The 14,240-nt window shown below is 36.7% G+C and overlaps 3 protein-coding genes across 7 annotated transcripts; all 3 read left to right on the top strand.

Annotated features, from left to right (window-relative positions):
* Positions 1-1,434: 1,434 nt before the first annotated feature.
* LOC107925115 (uncharacterized) lies at positions 1,435-4,742 on the top strand. Of its 2 annotated transcripts, none has more exons than XM_016855686.2 (6): positions 1,435-1,935; positions 2,321-3,109; positions 3,214-3,404; positions 3,531-3,737; positions 3,820-3,880; positions 3,965-4,742. In XM_016855686.2, the coding sequence occupies exons 1-6, from the start codon at positions 1,708-1,710 to the stop codon at positions 4,544-4,546; spliced, it is 2,058 nt and encodes a 685-aa protein (XP_016711175.2). In that variant the 5' UTR covers positions 1,435-1,707; the 3' UTR covers positions 4,547-4,742. The 2 variants fall into 2 exon arrangements, with proteins under 2 accessions (XP_016711175.2, XP_016711174.2); XM_016855685.2 differs by having other exon boundaries at positions 3,962-4,742.
* A 704-nt stretch (positions 4,743-5,446) lies between these two features.
* On the top strand, positions 5,447-12,951 carry LOC107925200 (uncharacterized). 4 transcript variants are annotated; one of them, XR_005903652.1, is made up of 10 exons: positions 5,447-5,580; positions 6,136-7,781; positions 7,858-8,215; positions 8,365-8,449; positions 8,549-8,605; positions 9,059-9,118; positions 9,197-9,418; positions 9,876-11,378; positions 11,605-12,247; positions 12,401-12,951. XR_005903652.1 is itself a non-coding variant. In XM_041079466.1 (8 exons), the coding sequence occupies exons 1-8, from the start codon at positions 6,206-6,208 to the stop codon at positions 12,100-12,102; spliced, it is 4,359 nt and encodes a 1,452-aa protein (XP_040935400.1). In that variant the 5' UTR covers positions 5,662-6,205; the 3' UTR covers positions 12,103-12,951. The 4 variants fall into 4 exon arrangements, 1 of the variants encoding a protein (XP_040935400.1); XR_005903650.1 differs by having other exon boundaries at positions 11,605-12,254; XR_005903651.1 differs by lacking the exon at positions 5,447-5,580 and having other exon boundaries at positions 5,662-7,781.
* A 274-nt stretch (positions 12,952-13,225) lies between these two features.
* LOC107925126 (protein MITOFERRINLIKE 1, chloroplastic-like) lies at positions 13,226-14,218 on the top strand. Its single transcript, XM_016855698.2, has one exon. It carries the CDS (start codon positions 13,382-13,384, stop codon positions 13,898-13,900), a length of 519 nt encoding a protein of 172 aa, XP_016711187.1. The 5' UTR covers positions 13,226-13,381; the 3' UTR covers positions 13,901-14,218.
* The last annotated feature ends 22 nt before the right edge of the window (positions 14,219-14,240 follow it).

The following is a 14,240-nucleotide window of genomic DNA, read 5'->3' as shown; positions in this document are numbered from 1 at the left end:
CCCTAAGAAGAATATCTTAAAAATTCTTATATTATCCTTGCTGGCTTGTCCTCTTTTTCAATGTCTGGCCTTAACCCTTGCTGGTAGAAATACTACTTTGTCCATTGCAGAACCATTCCAGATTGTGTTGTGTATTAAGATCAGACAAGGGCTGATCGGTCTACTTCATCATGAACTAAAATAATCATGGGGTTTCATGTTTGTTTAAAAAAGTGGGGTTTAGTTTAAAATTAGAAGGATGGTATCCAAGGTTTAAGCTTCATATTCCCCTGACAGGAACTGCATTAGAGACAACCATTTAAGTTAACCTTTCCACGTGAGTTTGTTTTTCTATATTATATGTTGTAACCCCCTCCATTAAGCAAATTACATGCACGTGTGCACACATTTTCTTTATGCCTAGGAAAATGAAGTGCTTCCCGGTTCCCAAGTCAAGACAGATAGTAAATTTCCATCTTTTTCTATTACAGTAATCATAACCTTATATAATGAACTCATGGTCAGTCATTTTTCATTTATGTATTCATAATTAGGGTAATTTTTTTTATATTATGACCTTCAAGTAAGCCTTCACCAGTTCAATGCAGTTACCATATTAATCAATTTATATTGAAAGGTGTGCTTATATATATGAATGGAGTTTTCATGCATTTTGGAATCAATATCATAGCAAGATAAGTGGATTTAAATGTTGTTTATATTTTGAGAGGTAATATACCCTATATGAAGACAATGTTCTTCAAGCTACATGCACATAAACATAAAGCAAATCCAGTCCACTTATCAAATTCCTACAATGGAAGACAAGTGATCTATGGTTAGATTTCTTGATATACATAAACCAGGAAAATATATATAATTGCAGAGATCTGATCATTTCCAAGTGTGGTGGGTCAGGTTAAAGGGTAGGCATTGACATTCTCCCACTACTTTTGATCTTTGTCCTCTTTTAGAAGTGGGTAAACTCTTTTATATATATATATTCATTCTAGCTGTATAATTTACATTTCTATATCATTTTTTTTTTTGGTTCTATATGCATATAATCCAATGCCTTGGATGCTTAACAATGGGGGTACAGCCTTACCACTATATAACAAGACAATACAACTTTGTTAAATTAAAACTTGCTGTCAAATGAACAACGAAATGATAATCTAATAAACTTAGGGACTCTAAGAAAGAAACATAAATGATAATCTTTTGTAGTTTTGAGATTAAAAAGAAAAATAAAAAAGAGAAAGGAAAAAAAGGAAGTGGACATATAGAAAGAGATGCACGTGGGGTTGCATGCCACACTGCTCACCATTCTCTTTTAAATTCTTTTTTACAAAACCTCTTATGAATCTCTCTCTTTTCCTATAAAGATCAGTTCATTGCCTTCTTCTTACTTCTTATAGGTTCTTTCATTAACTTTTTCTTTGTTTTTATAAGTAAACAAGTTGATTATTTTCAACTTTGAAAGCTTTTTGACTTAGTGTTTAAGTGAAACATTCCTTGTTTTCTTCCTTTTGATATAGAAAAAAGTTGGTCTTTCTTCATGTTGATTTAAACAATCTTAATACTTCTTTTTATTTGAAAACCACCTTTGTGATCTGGGTTTTCCGTTTCATTATTGATCCTTGCATTAAACTTCATGGACAGAATGTTTACTTTTTTGTTTTGAAGCTTTTATCTGAGGTTTTCCTAGGAAGGTACTTTTGATAAATGGTGGAAATGGAACTTCAACCTTGTGCTAGCTTGGTTAATGCTTCAACAATGTGTGCAATAGAGAAAGGGATGAAAGGTGAGAGCAGTACCGTAAATTTTATAGCAAAGATTGCAGCCGAGTTGCAAAGAGAACGAGCGAAAAATGCAGAGCTTATGGAGAGAATATCGTCACTTGAAGCTCAAATACAAGGAAGGGATAAGGAATCTCTTATAACAAATGAACAAGTATTGCTTCACCAATCCATTTTGATTTGTTTTTTATTGTCCTATTGATTTTGATCTCAATACTATGCTTCATTTTTCCAAATAAAAATGCATATTTCCTTTTACCTTCGATGTGCTCTGGCTATTATGCATTGTTCAAGGCCTCTTAATATTGTCTATTTGTAATAGGATGAACAGTAGTTTTGATAAAATAATCCATTTAGGAGAGCTTCGGTGACATTTAAGTCGTATATTTTCGGATTAATTTATATCTTACTGCCTTAATCAAGTTATTGGTCTTTGATAAATGGTCCAATGGAGTTCTCCGTTGAAATTTCCGGTAATGGTCCAATGGTACATGGTATACTTTTTGACTGCTTAATGAGTGTCCTGTGTTATTTCACAGGTTAGCTGTCTTGATACCGCGGAACGAAGCTTCAAAAGACAGAAAATGGAAAGTGCTAGTCATAGAAGCGGAGATGGAAATGGTATCGAAAGTGAAACGGCTTCCAAGTCAAGAAACGGGACGCCAAACATGCCTCGTGTGGATGAAAACCAGGAAGACCAGTTAGTTAATTGGATGAGCATGGACGAGACACACTTTTCACGTTTTGATAAACTTGAAGACAATGACATCGCGGGATATCACGAGGATATGGATGAGAGTAATGATGAAGGTGAATATTACGAGGAGGATGATTCCAACATCGAGTATAAAGATAAAGAAAATGAAGAGAATCTAATAAGTACTTGTGAAGAAGAACTTCATGAGGAAGGTGAAGGCCATGGAATGCCTATATTGAGTCTCCAAAGTTGTCCCGGTGGTACGAGTGAGCTTACTTTTGCAAACACGAGCAAGTTAATGAAAGAAAACCGAGAAAAGGACTATACATTACGGGATATACAAGTACCTTTAAACCCAAGCAGTCTGAAGTATGAGCCTTGTCAAATGGTATTTTCTGGAAAGACATCAAAAAAACCTCCGAAAGTTCCTTTCTGTCCGAAAGAAATAAAGAAAATACTAGAATCGGATGTGCTTTTATTGAAAAACGCACAGTCGCACACCATAAGGAAGATCATCGTTTTTGCATCCCTCGGCATAAGGCATGGATGTGAAGATATGTACGAGCTCGACTTTAATCACTTCAGCATTTTAAGGAAGGGGGACCCATATGTATCTCCAAGTAACCCGGGTGTAAGCAGCCTAGTTTTCTAATGTTTGTCGATTGTCTTTGCTTTGCTTGTTGCTATTTGAGCTAATAGTTTAATGGTTGCTTTCACTGGTATATATTGTTACAGGAGCATGTCTTATACGAAAATCCTGGCATCCAGAGGAAGGTTTTCTATCCAAATCGACAGAATCCAAGGCTATGCCCTGTTCAAATACTCGAGGAAGAGAAGGCTATGCGACCATCTGATCCTAGTTGTCCATCGTGCCTCTTTTTGTGCATCAAGTATGGTGGAAGAACAAGAAATCTGCCTCAAAATGAGTGAGTACCGACTACCGAGTACTGACATTTTGAACGGTTTTTTACTGATACCCCCGTACTTTTATAGAGCTTGTACCTCATCGGCCTAATGATCTAGCAACATTTTTCGGGCTGAACTTTTTCCAGATATGTCAGGCAACAAATGGGAAGAAATAAACTCAAGTCTTTCGGACCTATCATGTGCCGAATGGCAATGCTCGTCCATGTTCGTAGTGGGAGCTTCTTCTTCAAGGCCTTGGGCATCACACTACTTTTCATGGCTGGTTTTCCTGACGACATTGTTCAAAGAGAAACGAAATATCGGAACCTAGACTTGCTGCAAAAATATTATAGGTAAGAACCGGATTAGGTTGCACTTTGCCACCATTATGATGTCTCCATTTTGCAGTTAATATTCAAATCCTTCGTATTGTAGGACCGACAAGGATGCCGAAGGTGAAGAGTTGTTTCTTTCACATTCGGTAGCTTCCAACATTGTAAGATCGTGATTCCCGAATTTCCTGAAAGCCTCGTATTATGTTTTGTTTATAGTCATGCTAATTATTTTGCTTTTTCAGCAGGCTAGTCCTAGCTCTCAGCCATTGAAGACAACCTCAACAAAAACCAAAGGAAAAAGGCATACAAACTCCAACAACAAATCTCTCACTTCGCCGAAAGCCTCATATCACCAATCGGCACCGTCGAGTTCAACACACCCTGTTCAATTCGGTCTAATGGGCTACACATCAATTCAAACGCACGCAATGGCAACATTTCAAACCACACCATCCCAGGCCCGACCCAATACTACGAAGAGTCTTGGTAACAATATCTCCTACCATAACCAAACCCCATATCCCTTGTTTCCACCGCAACCTGCGAATAGTTTCATGCCTATGGTATTTTGGCCTCCACCAAATGTGTTCCCTTCCTGTCCTTATCCTACTACATACAGTTATCGGTCCTTTCCGACGAATGCGAATTATGTCTCTGTCCATCCACAGCCTTATTATAATCACCCTTCATCAAGTTGTTTTACTCCAAAGATGAAAGAAGGCAATAATGAGAAGAATGTTTCAGCATCCTCGGAACCTGATAGCAACTCGAATAGCAGTTCGAGTAGTACGGAAGAACCGAAAGAGGCATTAGCTAGCTGCAGATAGTGGATCAAGTATCATGCATAGTCATTCATTTGATGAATAAATTACCAAATTTTGCATCAAACAATCATTTATCATAATTTGAGGGACTTTCTCTGAAATACACACATATATAGCCTTGTAAAGTAGAGGTGGTAATTCGGACGGCAGATTTTAATAGTATTTGGATTTAAATGTTAAAGTTACTATCAGTTACAAATTTGGAGTGGATGCGGATAGATATCTCCCTGTAATATTCATTATTCAAATTTTTATTGTTTTTTTAGATAATAGAATTGAACATCTAAATTCGCATCAAATTTGCAGATTTGAATTTAGATATATGATAGATTTAAAAAAAGATTAATTTTACATTTTAGCAGACCGGGACATGAAATTTGGTGAATTTAGATATCAAATAAATAATAATGTCTAATTCGAATTTGGATAGTAACACTTAAATAATTTGCTAATAAGAATTCTAGCTTTTAATAGATTTGGAAATTTAAATTTGGATAATTAAAAAATGCAGATATTCCTATCTTATACAAACTGGAAATAAGTAATAATGAAGTTCTAGGAAAAATTTTAGTTGATATTTAAGTAAATCTTAATTTTCATTTTGGTTTTTTTACTACATTCAATTTTAGGATTTAGCCACTGTAATTTAAATAAGATTGAATTATCGTTTTGGTATTTATATTACATTTAATTTGAATTATTTGAGTTTAATTTCAATATTTAATTTGGTGTTTGAGTTTTTATCTTTTTTTTCAAACTAAATCTCATTTATTTTAGTAGAACACACATATCAAACATTTATTGAGCCACGAAATATTATTTAATTTTGGTACTAAATTAAACATTTAAACTAAACTAAGGTGCTAAATAGTACATTAACCAAAAAGAAGAAAGCAAAAGGGACCAGCATTAACAAATTGTGAAGAAAACGACGTCGTTAACTGGATCTATTCCTCGGATGAGAAAGTTACACATGTTTCCATCTTTCGCGCCCTACATTCCCAAATTCCCTTTCACAAAACCGACTCAAATCGCCGGTACGACCACGATTCTCCTCTTTTCCTTTTTTTTTTCATTATATTTTAAGGATTTGTTCTTATTTTCCATGTTTTAAAATGTTTCCATAGAATATTTCGCGGTTTTTAATCTCTCAAACAAATTAATTTTCTCTAGTTCGCTCCGGTTTTTTTTTTCATGATTTATTTACAATGCAGTGAAATTAGGATTCAAAATCGATATGTATTTGATCTTGAACAATAAATTATTAGGTCAAAGCTTTCACTTTGTTGATTTTCCACACACAATCATCTAATTTAGTGAATGATATTTGCAGTTAGTGTTGAAATCTTTAGTTGACGCCGGTGATTAAAAAATTTGTTATTGGTTTATTGCTATACAATAGAATCATCTTTTCCCGGATTAATGTTGATGATGATCATGGGACGTGGCTTTTTAACTCTAGATTTGGGGTAATTGTTCATTGCAGTTTTTGGTTTTAAGTGTAGTCGAAGGCGTATTGATTTATAGATGCATGGATACTTTAGGTAATGCTGTTATGGAGTATTGATTTTTAATCCTATGTACGGTTTTAGGTAATTGCTGTTTATAGAGGAAATTGGAGATTATAAGGATTGGTTGTTGCCATTAAATCAGTCATTCAAAATGTCTTCATGTGAGAATGTGCAAACCAGTGAAGTTGGGAGCCAAGATCATCAAAATGATGCTCCTGTTGTAAGTGTTGGTTGCTTGAGACCTGATGATGGTGTGGAGGAGGAGGCTGAGGAAGAAGTGGAGGATGGTGAGGATGAGGAAGAAGATGTAGATTTCAATCCCTTTTTGAAGGAAACACCTTCTCTGGAGGCTTCTTCTAGTTTGAGCTCTGAAATTGAGGGTTTAGATGGTGATACTGTTGATAGTAGAGAAAATGTTAATGTTACTCCAGATGTCAATTCATCAAAGATTAATACTATGTTGCAAAACTCTGGTGTTGGAGATTCTGAGCACTGTGACGAGGAAATTGTGATGCAAAGTACTTCCTCCCATGAATTGCAAAATAAAGTTCCCCAGAAAAATTACAAGAGGGAAGCTGGATCTAGTTCTCAATTGGAAAGAGAAAAGGAAAGTCAGTTCAGCAATGTAAAGAATAATATGGTTGGAGACTTGAGTAATGCTACACATTCCCAGAAGATAATAATGCATTTGATTGATGATGAAGATGATGCTATCTGCAGGCGTACTAGGGCTCGTTATTCACTTGCCAGTTTCACTCTCGATGAACTTGAGGCCTTTCTTCAGGAAACAGATGATGAGGATGATGTTCAAAATGTCGACGATGAAGAGGAGTATAGGAAATTTCTTGCAGCTGTTTTGCAAGGTGGAGATGGCGATCACCAGTCAACTCAGGAAAATGAAAATGTTGATGATGAAGATGAGGACACTGATGCAGATTTTGAAGTAGAACTTGAGGAGGCACTTGAGAGTGATTATGATGAACCTACACTGGAAAAGACACAGGCAGAGGAAAATCAGGGAGCTGGTCGACGTCCAGAAACAAGGCAGAACAGACGGCAAAAAGCCTCTGCTCAGTATGAAAGAAAGCTTTTAGAGCAGACTAAGAGGCCATTGCGCCCCCTCTTACCAATCTTGCCTAATGAACAAGTTACACCCATACCTACTCTTAATGGGAAAACTTGGATGCCTGAGATTTATAAGAATTGTGTAGCTTCTGCAGCAGTAGATGGTTTCATCAATGGGTTCACTCCATATCAAATAGGCCAGTTGCATTGCTTGATACATGAGCATGTGCAACTTCTTATTCAAATATTTTCTCTTTGTGTGCTTGACCATTCTCGGCAGCACATTGCATCTCAAATTCAGGGTTTGATTCTCGAGATGCTTCAAAAACGAGATGAAGCGATAGCTTATAAAAGAAAGCCATATCCTGATTCTTGTTTCAAGCCTCCATATGTCTCTTCGTCAGTGCCAAATGAGGTCCCCCTGTTGTGCCCCACAAAGAACACCCCTGAAACATCTACATCTAATGCTAATGGAGTCTGCTTTTCCCCAAATACACAGCTGCCTGATGCTCAAAATATTTCCAGTCCTGGAAGAAGATATGAACATTCTGATGTGCAGTTGTACTCTTTCTGGGTGCCTTCTTTAAGCAGCCCAGTGTTATCCATTCTTGATGTTGCTCCATTCAATTTAGTTGGAAGATACATGGATGATGTATATTCTGGTATGCCTGATTCCTTTTTTGCTTTCTAGTTGCTATGCATGTCCTTGGGATTTGGCAATTTACAATTATTTGACAGCTGTCCAGGAGCATCGACAACGTCACTTGGAGAGTAGTACTACACAATATGAAAAGGCACCCCTGCTCCCTCTTCCTTGTTCTTCATCTATGATGGAAGCTAATAATGAAACATCAAGAAGCAGTGCTTCACCAGTTGGCTGTTTAGGGCCATCATCAGTCTGTCAGCCTCCGGCTAAGAAGACATTGGCTGCTACACTTGTTGAGAAAACAAAAAAGCAGTCAGTTGCCTTAGTCCCTAAGGAAATTGCGAAGTTAGCACAGAGATTTTTTCCATTGTTCAATCCAGCATTATTTCCCCATAAGCCACCTCCTGTTGCAGTTGCAAATCGGGTTCTTTTCACTGATGCAGAGGATGAGTGAGTTGCATGCTTTCCTGTTCTTTTTTTGTTTGATTGTCTTGACTCATTGTTAAGCATACACGATCATGTGAAGTTTCATTTATTTAAACTATGAGAAACAAATCTTGTGAAGGTACATGTTTCTTATAATTGAAAATTTTATGTAGATTACTGGCATTGGGCTTAATGGAATATAATTCAGATTGGAAAGCAATTCAGCAACGTTTTCTTCCTTGCAAATCTAAGCATCAGGTAACTTATATCCTCATCTTTAGTTGTAACACTATCTAAGTATTCTTGCTTATTAAATACTTAAGTTCTTATTTCATTTTATGCATTTACTTCCTTCAGATTTTTGTTAGGCAAAAAAATCGATGCTCATCCAAGGCGCCAGAAAATCCCATAAAGGTATCAACCGATCTTACACTAATCAGAGATGAACATATTTGCCTTTCGATATGTGTTTGAGTTAGGTTTTATCTTCTAGTTCGTCAGTGAATATTATTAGTTAATTATGATACTTCTCATCTTTTTCTTTTTCTTTATCTGCTTGCTTATATTCAAACTAAGCACCATGGTTCCTAAATATTTTAATTTTCATATTTTATTAAAATCCAGGTCATCTTTTTTTGCTCCATAAAGCGTCTTGCTTTGTTCGATGGCTAAAAGAGCTTTATAATTTTGGAATGTCTAATATGATTATTAGGTTATATTGCACTGAAAGAGGTGGTCTTTTGATTGAAATTTTCTTCTTAAAAAGTTACATCATAGGAGTTAACTTTGCATTATAGTTACTGGATTACTGACCTCTTTACTTTTATTTGGGAGGATATATAAGAAATATTTTGGTGCTTTGTTCAGGCAGTCCGGAGAATGAAAAACTCTCCTTTGAATGCAGAAGAGATACAAGGTATTCAGGAGGTAATGATTGTGTACTGCTTATGTCTGGTTCGTTTGATTATAATCTTGTAACTTGAAGCATGTCTTCAACATTCGCAGGGGCTTAAAGCATTTAAACTTGACTGGATGTCTGTCTGGAAATTTATAGTCCCACACAGGGATCCATCCTTGCTTCCCCGGCAGTGGCGCATAGCCCTTGGAACTCAGAAGTCATATAAACAAGATGCAGCCAAAAAAGAGAAGCGGCGACTCTATGAATCTGAAAGACGAAAGCGTAAAGCTACCAATTCGACTAATTGGCAACATGCATCTGATAAAGAGGTTTGTTACTAACCTGAAGTTGGAAACATGTATTCCCATTTCTTCACATTTTCACCTGTTATTCCGTGTACCATGTATGATCTTCGAAGCATGATTGTTTACTCTGATATATGAAAGACTGTTAGAAAATCTAAATGTTCTCTAAATAGTTGTATCAAAGCATTGATGTCTATTACTATTGAGCTTCAAAATAGCTGATCTCTTTATTGCTTGGCTAAAGCTTGATCTTGAATCATCCAATTAATTGTATTACATTGCAGAGTGGGATAACACTTTCAGACCATAAAGCAAAGATTCTAAAATGTTCAGAAAATTGTAATTAAAAATCCACCTGCATTTTGCCATATATGTTCATGTAATGTTCTTGTTCGTAGTTCATTTATTTACTTTATAAGATGATGCTTGCGTGAGGGTTCTTTTATAAGATGATTATTGAACTTACTTCTCTTGACTGTAGGACTGTCAATATACTGGTGTAGAGAATTGCAGTGGAGATGATGACATGGATAATGCAGAGGAGTCTTATGTTCATGAGGGATTTTTAGCTGATTGGAGGCCGGGTATTTCCAAGCTCTTTTCACCTGAACATCCTTGCTCGATCATTGGAGACAAGAACCCACCTAATGATATGCTTACAGAAGAGGGTGCAAATGTCAGAGAACAGTCAAATAGCTATATGTCTGCAGTCACTCGGCCCTTGAGTGGCCATAATCTGGGATCTGCACATGTGTTGAACCATTCTCAGCCGCCTTACACCTTTTCTCATTGTGCATCTAATGCATTGCAGCCAAAACACTCTGTTCCTAATATGATATTCAATACCTCTAAACCTCAAATATATTTACGGCCATATCGATCTCGTAAATCCAACAATCTACGGGTAGTGAAATTGGCACCAGACTTGCCCCCAGTAAATCTACCACCATCTGTTCGTGTAATCTCAGAATCAGCTCTGAAATTCAATCAATGTGGAGCATACACCAAGGTTTCTGCAACTGGAAATTGCGTTGTTGATGCTGGAATAGTAAATACAGTTTCTCCATTTTCAGGTTTTACTAAGCCATTGGTGAATAAAAGTGATAAAAGCAATCCAATGGGAGATAATGTCACAAATTCTAACTCAGAAGAATCTGGGGTTGTCAAGGACAAAAGTGTTGCAAAAGAAAGTACTCGTACTGATCTTCAGATGCATCCGTTGCTGTTCCAGGCCCCTGAAGATGGACAAGTTCCATATTATCCACTGAATTGTGGAGCTGGTGCATCCAGTTCTTTCAGTTTGTTTTCCGGGAACCAGCCCCAACTAAACCTAAGTCTCTTTTACAATCCACAGCAAGCTAAGAAAATGAAGGAATCTGTTTCAGGATCCTATGGCATTGATTTCCACCCGCTCTTGCAAAGAACCGATGAAACAAATAGTGAACTAATTACTTCGGGCTCTATTGCATCTCCATCTGTTGGTTTGGATGGCAAATCTGCTGCACCTAATCCTTCCAATGCTGTCCAGATGAGGCCAGTGGTCCATTACAGCCCATTTGCTGCTAGATCTAGGCCTTCTAGTCCAAATGAGAAAGCTAACGAACTAGACTTGGAGATCCATCTTAGTTCTTCATCTGCGAAAGAAAATGCTGCATTATGTAGGGGTGTGACTGCACATCCTACAAACTCATCAGTTAGGTTACAAAATTCTCATAATGCAACAGAAACACAGGACACTTTCCATTCATCAGGCAACAAGTTTGTTTCTGGTGGCTGTGCATCTACCATATCAAGCAAAGTCATTGGCAGATACATTGACGATGGAAGTGACCAGTCTCATCCTGAGATTGTGATGGAACAGGAAGAGTTAAGTGACTCAGATGAAGATGTTGAAGAACATGTGGAGTTTGAGTGCGAAGAAATGGCTGATTCTGAAGGAGAAGGAGATTCAGGCTGCGAACAAGTATCGGAGATGCAAGATAAGGTGTCTCTCCTCTTTCTTCATGTTATATTCAAATGTTTCTGAATTAAGAACATAATTGCGTAGGTATTTAAGTGTAATAACTTATCTATGTTTTTACTTTTCGGAAACCCAAAAAGAATATCCTTCTGCCGTCGTTTGTTCTTCTCTGTATCCCTTGTTCCTTGGTATTTTGTTACCAGTTTGCCTGTATGTTGTTTCTCAATTCCTACTTCATTGCTTTCTGTAGGATGCCCAAGGTTCCGTGACACGAGAAATTGTGATGGATGAAGATTGTAATGATCAACAATGGGAATTAAGCATCCATGGCAACAAGTCACAGAACAATGTTTGTGATCCTGAAAGCAGAAGCCCTTCTTTCTTGAAGACGGGTTCCACATGTCCAAAGAAGGATAAAAGCAGTTCCTGGTTGAGCTTAGATGCATCTGCATCAGGACGTACTTCACGTGCAAAACCTAAGAATGAAGCGAGTACAATCAGCAAATGCACTCCTACTAAAACTTCGGCTTCACATCGTACCACCAGACCTTCAAAGCAGGCAACACCAAGCACAAGAAAAGTTACACTACAGGAGCATGCTGTAGATATGGCAGAACAACTCAGCTTGGGTCCTCTATCAGCTCCAACATCGAGGAAACCAAGAAAACGTACATGTCGGGCAAATAAAATAACAAATGTTGGTACAAGTTTAGGGAACTCAAAAAAAGATGCGAAAGACAGTGGTTAGTTAAAGTGACAGATTTATTGCTGGTAATGGTGATTGAGTTGCTTATATTCCCCCAGCCGAGATTTTGTTTTTGTATGCTTGCTTCCGTGGCTGAAAAGAGAGCCCCCAGCAGAGATTTTGTATCTCCACTGCCTTCACTCTTGCTGTAAGTTGTAAGTAATTTTGCAATGGCATTGGAAGATCAAATTCCCAAAATTTTTGTTTTGTATTTATTAGTCTGGCATATAAAAGGAAAATGCCCATTCTCTTTCACTTTGTAGAGTTATTGAGTAATTAGTATCTTCTTGTATGCTTCCAGAATCCATTGGTCACCATGTCTTGCTCTCTAATCTAACAATGTGGGTGTCCTGAAAACCATCTCTTTCAGACACCTTAGAGATCGTATCGATTCGGTAAAGAACATGCTGAAGATTACCTAAGCCATAAAGCTTGTTGCTGCTGCTGCTAAAGTCAGGAGAGCTCAAGAAGCTGTGATCAACAACAGACCTTTCTCCGAGTCTCTCTAATGGAAGTTCTTTACGACATCAACGAACCACTCCGGAGTGAAGACATTGATATTCCTCTCACAAATGTTAGGCCAGTCAAAAAGGTTGCCCTGGTCATTGTTGCTGGTGATTCGTGGTCTTTGTGGAGGTTTGGACAATACATTCCCCGATCACGTCCAAGAACATGTGTGAAGGCAATTAATCCCTGTTATTAAAATGTAAGATTTTTACCAAATGTACATTATAAATGTTCATACAAAATCTTGATACAGACTTGAAAGTTAGGGCTGTACAAACCCTATTATGGTGACGTGAACCATAGGTAAACGACATCGTGGGTTGGTGTTCAACATCGTTTTGATCATCCATTGGTAAAAAGATCTTTTCAGTCTCTTTCACTTTCGATATTGAGCAAATTGGTTCTAAAAAATATCGGAACAATTTAAGTCCTGTCGATTTTAAAAGTAAACAACTAAAGATAAAAAATCACAATGTTAATATTTTTCATCAATTTTACATAAATATAATTGGTATAATAATAAATTTAGTTTTCATAATTTACATCTTCTATAAATTTGGTCACGATTTAACAAATTTAGCCTCTAATATTTTTGTAAATGTTATTATAGGTTCAACAGCTTCATCAGCTGTTTATTTTGGTACATGTGAATTTGGTAAGTCATTTTTATCCAAATTAGAGGATTATCCAACTTTACTTATTCCACCAACTACTGTTGCTATGGGAAATATTATTTCATCAGCTATTGGTACCTAAAGAGTTAATTACTCAAAGAATGCAAGCTGGTGCTAAAGGAAGATCATGGCAAGTCTTGTTGAAAATTTTAGTAAAAGATGGGATTTTGGGTCTTTATGCTGGTTATTCAGCTACTTTGTTAAGGAATTTACCTGCTGGGGTATTTAGTTATTCTTCTTTTGAATATTTAAAAGCTGCTGTTTTGAGAAAAACAAAACAGACTAATTTGGAACCAATTCAAAGTGTTTGTTGTGGTGCAATTTCAGCTTCTTTGACAACTCCTCTTGATGTTGTGAAAACAAGGTTGATGACTCAAGTTCATGGTGGTAATAAAGTTGCTGCTGTTATGTATAGTGGGGTTAATGCTTTGGTGAAGCAGATTTTGAAGGAGGAAGGTTGGATTGGTTTAACTAGTAGAGTTGTTCATAGTGCTTGTTTTTCAGCTTTGAGTTATTCTGCATCTGAGACTGCTAGGCTTGCAATTTTGCACCCGTATTTGAAGAACAAGGAGTTGTCCAAAATCAGTGTTGCACCGGCTCGAGTTACAATTAGTTGGTGATAATGCTCTAATTTCTATATCCGCTTTTGTTAAATTCGTTTTGTTAGCCATATAGAGTAGTTCAAAGAAACTGATTTTTGGCATTACATTTCCTGGTTTAATTGATGCACGGTAAAAGTATTATGAAGGCTCTTGTATTGAGAGTCGGATTGCATTTTGCCTCCTTTACTAAAAAAAAGAGCTAATTAGTCCTGTACACTAGTTCAAAGAGTAAATTAGTCATTTTTTTCTATTTCTACTATTAAAAACTGATAAAATAATGTATAATCTCATTTCGAGTTCTGACATATGAAGACCGGTTTTTAATAGTAAAAATGAACGAAGAACCTTCTTATCCTAT

The sequence above is a fragment of the Gossypium hirsutum genome, chromosome A10 (genome assembly GCF_007990345.1).
Source record: "Gossypium hirsutum isolate 1008001.06 chromosome A10, Gossypium_hirsutum_v2.1, whole genome shotgun sequence".
Lineage (NCBI taxonomy): Eukaryota > Viridiplantae > Streptophyta > Magnoliopsida > Malvales > Malvaceae > Gossypium > Gossypium hirsutum.
This window is presented reverse-complemented; position numbering and strand designations above follow the sequence as displayed.